We start from the raw sequence: 11,742 nt of genomic DNA, 5'->3' as shown, positions 1-11,742 counted from the left end.
TGATACTGCCTCAGAAACCCAAGGAGGGGTCACTATGAGTCGGGTCCCACTCGACAGCACATAACAACAACAACAACAACAGACCATATTATGTTTAATGATAAAATAAATAAATAAATAAATGTCTGCTTCCTTAAGATGGGAACTCTGGTGGCATAGTGCTTAAGGCATTTGACTGCTGACCAGAAGGCTGGCACTTCAAACCCATCAGCCACTGCTCAGGAGAAAGGTTGGGCAATCTACTTCGGTAGTGATACTGCCTTGGAAATCCAAGGAGGGAGGGGTCACTATGAGTTGGATCTGTCTCAACGGCAGTGAGGTTTTTTTTTCTTTTTCCTTAACACAAACACAATACACACACACACAAAAAAAAAATCTTTGAAACACTATATTAAAATACAAAACTTGGAGCCAAATGGAGAATAAATCTATCTTTTGCTTATATTGGCTCCCATAAATATATCTGCTATTTGTTGTGTGGAAATGTAGTAACTTCAGGACAGTTCAATTTTTTTATTTAGTAGACTGGAGAAAAATGTTATTACTGTAAACTAAATGCATTATATATATATGTATTACCTATTTGTAATGTGTTTTGTTTATCCTCTCCAATTCCAAAGCTGACTTTAAATCCCATTCAATAGAAGTGCACAATCAAGCTCCATGCTCCTTAAAGACTGGGCCTATATTTGTGTATTGCTAATTCAGGAGACGAGAGCTCTGGTAGCATAGTGCCTAAGCACTTGACTGCTAACCAGAAGGCTGGCGGTTCAAACCCACCAGCCACTCCTCGGAAGGAAGATGAGGCAATCTACTTCTGTAGAGATACTGCCTCAGAAACCCAAGGAGGGGTCGCTATGAGTCGGGTCCAACTCGATGGCACATAACAACAACAACAATTCAGGAGACATAAATTGCTTCGTATTATCTGTCCCTACCATGACCTTGGTATGTAGTAAACCAAACCAAAACCAAACTCACTTCCATCCAGTCGGATCTGACTCATATCAACCCCTCCTTGGGTTTCCGAGGCAGTATCACTATGGAAGTAGATTGCGCAACCTTCCTTCCCTGGAGTGGCTGGTGGGTTTGAATCTCCAGCCTTCTGGTTAGCAGTCAAATGCCTTAGGCACTGTGCTACCAGAGCTCATCTGGTATGTGGTGGCAACCTCAAATACCAGGCCAACAACTCTTGGGCTTATTGTAAAAAATTTAATTGTGGTGAATTGATGGGACAAACACAGAGTCCTATCTATATTGGCATAGCCTTTAAGTTGAGCAAAGAAAGCAGGTGAGCAAAAGTGGGATAAGAAAGAGCCAAAGTTTCATTGAGTGAGCTAAGCATGCATTAGTTAGGTCTATTCAACTGCAGCAGAATCTAGCTTTACCAGAAGATCCACCAATTCTGACATTCCTGGTTTTGTAAAGATAACTTGCAAAACCACATGAATGAGGGTTTCTAAATTTCCTGAATCTGCCACATAAACTGTGACCCTCAGATTAAACTAAATGGATCTCTCGGTTGCATTCACTTTTATTGCATTCATGTAGATCCAGTTATCAGTAGCAAGTTAAACCTCCAACAAGCAACTTATTTATTGTTGTTTTTAAGTTAGGAAATAGTATTTTTATGAAAATTTCTTTTTCATTTATTAGAGTAAGGCATCATTTTCACAATATTTTTGAAAGTGAATCTAATCTGTATACGAAGGGCTAGACTCCATTAGAATCACACTAGAAATGGTCAAAACTCAATTGTATATTTAGGTCCTTTTACACTGAAACTATGTTGATTTGTTTCATATGTTTTCTTACTATTAAATTTTTTTAAGGTGCTTCTTTTAAAGGATCTAGACATGGGGATCTTGTCAATCATAGATTACATAAATCATGCTCCTATTTCCATATGCCCATAGTTTCGAAAAATAGCTTTGGAATATAAAGGTTGGTAAAGAAATATGTCTAGTCACGTTTAAAATACTGATAGTCTACAATTCTCATACATGTGGCTTTTATAAACAATAAAGTTGTGAGGTTAAAAGAACATGGCATTGTATACTTCTGAAAGATAAATTATATTCTTAATTATGCATTTTTAGAATATGTTTAATATATAAATGTATATTCTTTTTGACAGCTAAACATATAAGAGATTTGCTCACATTGTATACATAAAATTATCCATCCCTAAGTATCTGCACACTGTTTGTGGGCTTTCAAAAACATACTAAATTCAATTATATATATATATATATATGTGTGTGTGTGTGTGTGTGTGTGTGTGTGTTCATACAAATATATATATATAATAGGTTCATATAAATGTAAATAAAAATATGGATGTAGATATAAATAAGATACAAATACTCAGACACATACATGTACAAATACAAATATACTGAAATTAGCTTCAGTCATAAGAGATGACGAGTTAAACTTATTTACTTATATGAAGAATCTCTACATCCCCACTCCCAACCCCAGGGGCCAAAAAGAAATATGCAGTTTTAGGAAGAAATATGCTTTTTTACTGTACCTTGCATAGCAGCACTATCGTGAGGCGTCCCATTGTTTTCTATTTCAATATCTGGAATTCCAGTATCTGAAAAATGACATTCAGTATTAAGGTACAACACTGCATGTCCTGCATCCATTTAAAGGGAGAACCCATATTAAGTCAGTACTTCAGTCCCATAGAAAACACAAGAACTTGGGTAGCATTTTTTTTTTTATTTTAGTCTATTTGTTTGGGCTTTTTAATGGTAGGAAACTGAATTATAAGCTGAATCTGAATTCTACAATTGGTATATATTTTTAGGTATATAGTAAATGGTGTATTTTTCACATATAATGGACTCACATAAATAACATACATACATGTATAAGGCACACAGTGTGCACAGAAAATTAATGCGAGAGGGGGTTGCATAGTTTGCAAATAACATATAATGTGTCATTTGTGTAAACATACAGTTCTTCTTTATTCATTGCATTCCCTAGAGAAAATTACCAGGAAAAGAATATACCCATAGTTTATTACCCTATTAATTCCCTGATTGAAGAATAAACAAAAAATGATGCATATATGGCATAAATGAAAGTGCCCTGTCCTTATGTCATTTATTTTCACCTGTGAAATATGATAGATAATATTATCTCTATGCTAATTGCAAATGAATACCAAAACAGGTTATGGCTTGTGGTCATTATAAAGTATTTATTCTAGGGTCACATTATTTACTAGTGTGTTCTTCAGATAAGTTTCAGGAGCTAATAATTATGATTTAAAAATGGTCTGTGTGTGTATATTTGTGCTTTGATATATATTTCAAATTGGGTCTAAATGACTCTTGAAAGTAAGTTTTTTAGTAAATGTACGTTTAGAAGATATAAGTAAATGCTATTGCAGACACAATACTGCATTATCAGTAACAGCAAACACTAATCTATGGGTAGATACATAGGTAGAGAGGTATGGATAAGCAAATGGGAATATACTCACAAGAAGGCTGACAGTTCAAACCTACCAGCCGCTCCTTGGAAGGAAGGTTGGGCAATCTACTTTTATAGTGATACTGCCTCAGAACCCAAGTAGGGGTTGCTTTGAGTTGGATTCGACTCAATGGCAGTGGGTTATACATAGGTTTGGCAAACAATATTCCTACATATGTATTGGTATGTGCTATAAAAATGTCTGTATGCAGTTGAAACATAACAGGAGGCAAAGTTAGGATCATTTCTTAGCCATAAATAAGCACTTGAGGGAGTGAGTCACTGGGCCTGTGGGCTGGGGACCATGGGCACGGGGACAGCAAGATCAAATGGTGTAACACGTTGTTGCTGTTGTTAGGTGTCATCAAGTCGGCTCCAACTCATAGTGAGTACAAGAGAATGAAACACTACAACATAGTACACAAAAATATTGCTCTACACCTTACTTTGGTGAGTAATGCCTGGGGTCTTAAGAGCTTATGAGCAGCCACCTAAGTGGCAACTACTGATCTCTCCTCACCTGGAGCAAAGAAGAGTGAAGAAAATCAAAGACACATGGAAACAGCTAGAACTAGATGGTGCCCAGCTATCAATGCCAACCACTTGGAAAGGGATCAAAATTGGAGATCCTGTATAGAGTGGGAGAAAAATGTGGAAAAAAACTCAAAATCATAAAAAAGGCCAGGCTTACTGGTCTGATAGAGACTGGTGAAACCCCCAAAGACTATGGCTCCAAGTCACGATTTGGGCCCAGAATTAAACTCACTTCCAGGGCTTAACTCTCAGTCAGACAGTGGATAGGCCTATGAACAATTACATCAGGGAGATGCACTCCGTAGAACAATTAACCATGGGAAATCAGAAGGGCAGCATTTGCACAAGGAGGAAGGTAGTGAGGAAGGAATGCATAGGCAAGAAGGACAGACGGAAAGGGGAATCACAGGGAGGAAGTGGGAGGTGAGATGTTACACTGTGGGCCATGTGACCAGTATCATAAAACAAAATGTGTATGAACTGTTGAAAGTAAAATAAATCTGCTTTGTACAATTTCATCCAAATCACAATAAAAAAGAAAAAGTAAATGCATAACTTTTAGAGCAACTTCAAATTTAGCAGAAGTATTACATACATAATACTATGATAGCATAGTGCCTAAAGTACTTGACTGCTAACCAGAAGGCTGGCAGTTCAAACCCACTGGCCACTCCTCAGAAGGAAGATGGGGCAATCTACTTCCGTAGTGATACTGCCTCGGAAACCCAAGGAGGGGTCGCTATGAGTTGGGTCCGACTCGACGGCACATAACAACAACAACAACATTACATACAGGGATATATTTGTTGTTTTGAAAAGCTTATCAAAAAGAAACAGGAGTTAGATATGGGATCGAAGTGACAACATCAACTGGAAAGATTAGAGAAGAACCTTAGGGAACAGTGAGTTTATGTTAATGGGGAAGGAACATTCTCAGATGAGAATGGATATACAACTTGAAGAATGTAATCAATGTCACTGAATTGTACATGTAGAAATGGTTGAATTGGTGGTATATATATCCTTCATGATCAAAGATGCTGGCTTCTACTGTTTAAGATGTCCTATTTTATGAGATAGTAATATATGTATATTTGCTCTCTCTCTTCTATGCCTTAATCAGGCATGATTATCATGATTTAATGAGCTAACACTATTATTTCTAGTAGTGATGAACACAATTTTCCAAGAGAGTCAACAGTAAATAGAGAATGGAATCTGTAGAAAGAAAGTAATACTGTTGGACCAAAATTTATCCAAAATTTGTTATTCATTAAGCACAGAACACCAAAGCCACCAGATCTTAGTTCTATGTGCATGTCATATGTGTGCAGGAATATTTGCACATGTGTGCATAAAATCTTTTGGATGATCTTTGTTGTACATACATATCTTTTAAATATATCACATGCCAATATGCTATGCAAAAAAAACCCTGAATATTCTGTAAATGAAACAATTTTATGGGTTTCAGGATTAAAGAAGAAACTGGAAAAATTCGGAACTAAGAGATTTCATGATGTAAACAGTTCTTCCCATGGGAGCTCCAGGAATTTATTTAGAACACTTCTTTCTAACCAGGAGCCCCTTATGCATTCTATAGCTGACCAAAACACAGTTCACCAAACATAAGTAGATTCTAAAATGAACAGACTTAAAGCACTTACATTTTAGATACAGTGAGATTAGCAGTGTTAGTGTTTCTACTGCAAAAGTCAGCAGGATTTCTTGTTATTCCTAGGCTATATTTGTATCTCCCAGAATAGGGATTATTTTGACCAGTTTAATTCATAACTTAAAGCATTTGATATTAATCGGATTTTTTAATTATTTGTGGACTAAGCCGTTCTTTCCCCCTTTCTTTCTTTCTTTTTCCCTCTCCCTTAATTAGGTTTTGCTTTGTGTGCTATGATTATGAAAGTCCAAATGACATATTACCTTTCAACATCCTCAGACCACTGTCACTAGTAGTGGTTTGCTTAAGTGCCTGCTCCACTTGCTCTCGGCGTTTTGCTTCAAATTCCAAGGCTTCCTGCAATTTTCTCTTGGCTTTTTTCTCCTTCTTCAGGCGCTTTTGCATGGCAGCTGAAATGTGAAAATGTAAAGAGTAAGCAAAGGCTTGGTCAATGAAATAGGTTTGGCCATTTTAATAAATTATAAACACATACATGTAGATAAAGATAAAGACAGAAATTTATCAGTGAATTTATGATTAGCTTCTTTTGGTTTTAATTCTTATCATCCATACAGTGTTTTTTGTTTTGTTTTGTTTTTTAATTGTAGTCCAATCATACCATTGACTTCTTTATATTTTCACCTTTACCATGTGTATGTTGTATATACATATGCATGTATGTTGTTGTTGTTGTTAGGTGCCGTCAAGTCATCTCCAACTCATAGCGACCCTATGCACAGCAGAATGAAACATGGCCCAGTCCTGAGCCAGCCCTATGATTCTTGGTATACTTGAGCCCATTGCCACTGCCACCATGTCAATCCATCTCGTTGAAGGCCTTCCCCTCTTTTTGTGACCCTCCACCTAACCAAGCATGACATCCCTCTCCAGGGAGTGGTCCCTTCTGACAATATGAACGAAGTATATGAGATGAAGTCTGGCCTTTCTTGCCTCCAAGGAGCATTCTGGCTGCACTTCCTCCAGGACAGACCTGTTAGTTCTTTTAGCAGTCCACAGTACTTTCAGCATTCTTTGCCAATACCACACTCAAAAGCATCAATTCTTCGGTCTTCCTTATTCATTGTCTAGCTCTCACATGCATATGAGACAACTGAAAACAACATGGCTTGTATCAGGCGCACCTTAGTCCTCAAGGAGACATCTTTGTTCTTCAGCACTTGTAAGAGGTCCTTTGCAGCTGATTTGCCCAGTGCCATATGTCGTCTGATGTCCTGACTGCATATGCATGTATATGGTGGTGGTATTGTTGGTGGGGAATTGTTTTCTACTTTGACTTATTATGCATTTAATGATAGCATTAAATATTTTATAATTCTTTAAGAAAATACATTCTTATTATTCATCAGGTTATTGATACTAATATTCTACAAATAAAAAAACAAGAGACATTATCTATAACATAATATTTCCTTTGAAACTTAGAAGTGACAAGTATCTATTCCTCTAAGTTATTACCAGCTGCAAAGGCAAATATCTACCTTTTTAAAATGTATGTATATCATCAGACTATGTACAAGTATATGTATATAGATAGATAGATAGATACACATATACACACACATACACACATATCATATTAAAGAATAATTTTCAGTGATGATTACATAAGGAAGCTATAAAAGCACAATTGTGTTTCTTTGGTAAATAGAAAAGGTAAAGAAAAGTTAACAGACAGCTATATTTTCATTCTCGAAGCTTTAACTTTAACGTCTCCAATACATGATTGTTTTTAATCTCTGAAACCTTGAAATCTTGCTGGATTGCTGGGTTCCAGCAAAATATTGGTCCATAGCAGAGTTTTAAACAGTCTGGCCTTCAAATTCTTCCTACATCACTTAAAAAATTAAGATATTGATATTATGACTAAAGAAAAACACTCAAGGAACATGAAGCAAGATAATAAATTAATTATATGATGTTTAGAAAATGTTAAATTCTTTCACATAATTGAAATATTTCAACTGAATTAATATGAGGCTAATTTGAGTGTCAATTGCATTTATCCCAAAGTTCAATGTCTTTTCATATAAATGACTGTATGGTTAGTGACTGCAACACTCTAAAAATGGTCTCAAACCCCATCTTGTTTAGCTGTGCTTTAAGAAACTGCTAACCATTCCCCTTTCCCTCCCTGTCACTTTTCAATCACCTCCTCCCTATTAGGGATTAACCTGTTCTTTAGCTAGACCTGGGCAATTAAAGCCCTAAACTGGAAGTGCTCTATCAATGCAAATACAGGCAGTTCTGAAAGCACTGCCCAGAACCCTCTCCCAAGTGGCCTGGGCACCACTTAGATTGGAACCTGGTCATGAAGCCTTCCAGTCTCGGTCACAGAGACCCTGTCCTCAATCCCCCAGACATAGGTATAAATATTCCCAAAAGATGGGCAGATTTTTGTGGATATTCTTGGTTCCATTCCAGCCTGGCCGCCTATTGGATCAGACAAAGCTTCTAACAAGTTGTGTAAGCCTGTGTCTACCTTTTATCTATCACTTTGCCAACTCTTTCTCTCTTCCTCTCTCTTGATTTTGCTTTTTCCTTCTTATTCTTAATAAAACTCATGCTGGTCAAGGGACCCCTGGAGAAATTTTTTGGTTACTCCAAACTCATCTGAAGGGAAATTACAAACCCCTGGGAATTCTTGGGACAATGACCTACAGCAATTTGAAAAGAGTCAGTTACCCAGGTAAATTTAGAGTCACTTGAGTCAAAAATTAAGAGGTCTAAGGTAATAACAAAAAGTAAATCTCGAAACAAAACACTGAGATATATGGTTTCTATTATTTATGATGAAAGATAATTGAATAATGTTGAGTATAAAAGCACTTCACTATTGTAATCATAATTAATTGTCACTGTTCAAATAAAATACTGAACAAATCATTTAATCAGAACTCTAGATTTATTCATATTAATGTATAACTTAATGTCCTTGATAAGACAAATTTTTCGGAAGGAAGATGGGGCAATCTACTTCCGTAGTGATACTGCCTCGGAAACCCAAGGAGGGGTCTCTATGAGTCAGGTCCAACTTGACGGCACATAACAACAACAACAAGACAATTTTTTTTCATCCAGTATAATGATTGGTTCAAAATAATCTCTGTTGATTCAGTTTAAATTTATGATTTTAAATAATGCAAAAAGTGCCAAAGAATCATACATTTAAACTATATAAATAAATAACAATAGATATAATTTATTTAGAACTTACTATATGCTGAGCATTGTGCTGGTAATATATCTCATTTAGACATTACAACAAGTCCATAAGGTGAGTTCTATATTATCTCTATTTTATACATGTGGAAACTGAGTCCTTGAGTTGTCAGTAAGTTTACTCAAGATCACACAGCTAGTAGTTTTTAAAGTCAAAGGACCAAAAATCATATAGGGAGAGGTTTCAAATGCTGGAAACATATATGATCAGGAAATCAAGAAAGGTGATCTCTAAGGTCTCTTACAGCTCTAACATTTGGTGATTATAAATGCTTCATCTGCATATATCATTATTCTGTATGCATATGTATGTTTAGTTCAAGTAATACAGCTTGGCAAGCAACAAAAAAGTAATTCAGTGGAATAATTAGTTTTTTCCCCCTTAGGGTGAAATACTGTTTTCTTTAACTAAAAAAGAGAGTCATAGGGATTCTTACTATATGTTCTGGTTACCTAGTGCTGCTCTAACAGGAATATACCACATATGGGATGCTTGAACAAATAGGAGCTTATTCTTTTACAATTTGGAAGCTTTAAGTGCGAGTTCAAATTGCCAGGCTCTAGGGGCTGGGTGAAAGCCCCTCAACCTTGGGCTTCAGCTCTGCCTCCTGCTCTGAGCCCACTGAAGCTAGAGGCTTTTCTTCACTTAGCTACTGGCTTTTTACTGACAAGTAAAAATGCACAGTCCTGATGTTACCAAACCACATGGCAGGCTCTTAATTCAAGTCCACTGAAAGCCCCAAGGTCAGCAGCAGAGCACAGCAGGCTGTTGAACAATGACACAGCTATATGCAGGGTTCAAGCATGCCATAAACTAGAGACCATTCCCAAATCTGCTTCTTATATATGGGAAACAGACCACATACCTAAAGCAGCTATTCAGCTGCCTGTGGTAGATCCCACCATGGAGCTGATCACCAGTCTCATCATGAGGAATAACTATCACCAACTGCCAAGCCACTTAGCTAGGCCCAACCAAGTTCATATACAACTTTGACTATCACACTGTATATGCTATCCTTGGAGTGAGATTATAATTGTAAAATCAATTTTTACCTTTGTGCTTTCATACATACGACTTCAGGTAAGGAGTTCACCTTTTGTCATAACAGTGTTGTTATATTAAAAAAAAAGAAAGAAAGAAAGAAAAAAGTTGCTGTTGAGTTGATTCCAAGTCATGTAGACCCATGTCAGAGTAGACCTGAGCTCCACAGGGTTTTTAGTGGATGATTTTTCAGAAGTGTATCATCAGAAGTCTTTCTTCCAGCATGCCTGTGGGTGGACTTGAACCTCCAAACATTCAGTTAGCAGCCAAGTATATTAACAGCACTACCCAAGGACTCATTGGTATATTAAACCCACTGCCATAGAGTCGAATCTGACTCATAGCAACTCCTCCTTGGGTTTCTGAGGCCGTATCACTACGGAAGTAGATTGCCCAACTTTCCTTCCGAGGAGTGGCTGATGGGTTTGAACTGCCAGCCTTCTGATTAGCAGTCAAATGCCTTAAGCACTATGCCACCAGAGCTCCCTGTTGGTATATTAGGTATTAGGTATGAGATATTTAGATATCTCATAGAATTTTGGAAGTGGGAAGCAATTTTAATCAACTAGTTCAACTATTGTAATAGTTGAGCCTACTGAAATCCAAAGAAATTAAGTAGACAATTGATATAAATTAATGATGATAACAGAGTTATTTCCTATAATTACATTAATTATTACATGTAAAATGCTAAAAACTGTGTTTGGGACATAGTAGACATTTAAAGCATAGTGCCTAAGGGACTTGACTGCTAACCAGAAGGCTGGCGGTTCAAACCCACCAGCCACTCCTTGGAAGGAAGGTTGAGCAATCTACTTCCATAGTGATACTGCCTCGGAAACCCAAGAAGGGGTTGCCATGAGTTGAGTCTGACTCGATGGCACATAATGACAACAGGATACTACTATTAGTTGTACTGGTGGTAATAGTAATAATGACAGTAATGACAGTAGTAGTAATAATAATAACAGTAGTAGTAATGATATTACTATTATTGAAGTACTTTACAATAAATTTGATATTAGATCTAATATTTGATATACTAAGCCTAAGAATTTTTAAAGTCTACAGATATGATAGCAGTGATAAAGACAGTCCTGAAGTCTCTATGAGAATTTAGTAAACAGAAATCAGATTGAATAGGTACTTGAAAATTAGAAGCCAATTTTATATATATAATATATTTTCATAAGTCAATTTAAGAATCTTACTATATTCAACACAGGATTCTTTAGTTCTTTATTATACATTTTTTTCTCCACCACAGAAAGAGATCTCTGATAAACAAAGCACTACTGAAGAGGAAGAACAAAGTAGGAGGTCTCACACTCCCAAATCTCAAAACCTACTCTACAGCCACAGTTGTCAAAACAGCCTGGTGTTGGTACAATGGCAGACACATAGATCAGTGGAATGGAATTGAGAACCCAGAAATAGATCCATCAACATATGGTCAGTTGATCTTTGACAAAGGGACAAAATCCATTAAATGGGGAAGAGATACTCTCTTTCACAAATTGTGCTGATAAAACTGGATATCCATTAGAAATTTTGCAAACCAAATACACTAATTTATCCAAACATTAAAAACTGAAACAAAATCCATACCTCACACCATAAACAAAAACTAACTCCAGATGGATCAAAGGCTTAAATGTCAAACCTAGAACCATAAAGTTCATAATTGAAAAGATAGGGGCAAACTTGTTGTTGTTGTTGTTGTTATGTGCCTTCGAGTCAAACCCGACTCATAGCG

The 11,742-nt window shown here is 36.5% G+C and overlaps 1 protein-coding gene across 1 annotated transcript in view; it reads right to left on the bottom strand.

The window, feature by feature from the left end:
• Positions 1 to 2,536: 2,536 nt before the first annotated feature.
• Positions 2,537 to 11,742, bottom strand: part of DACH2 (dachshund family transcription factor 2) — a gene marked incomplete at its 3' end in the record, with an annotated part of 1,102,952 nt that continues 1,093,746 nt past the window's right edge. Inside the window, exons 11-12 of the mRNA XM_042782975.1 lie at positions 5,965 to 6,111; positions 2,537 to 2,602 (exon numbers count right to left, since the gene is read on the bottom strand). Coding sequence (XP_042638909.1) covers positions 2,537 to 2,602; positions 5,965 to 6,111 — 213 coding nt within the window. The remainder of the gene's footprint in view (positions 2,603 to 5,964; positions 6,112 to 11,742) is intronic.

Source organism: Orycteropus afer, unplaced genomic scaffold, assembly GCF_000298275.1.
Source record: "Orycteropus afer afer isolate SDZICR_OR568_19922 unplaced genomic scaffold, OryAfe1.0 scaffold00544, whole genome shotgun sequence".
NCBI classification, from domain to species: Eukaryota; Metazoa; Chordata; class Mammalia; order Tubulidentata; family Orycteropodidae; genus Orycteropus; species Orycteropus afer.
Note: the sequence above shows the minus strand (reverse complement) of the source record. Positions and strands in the feature narration are given on the sequence as shown.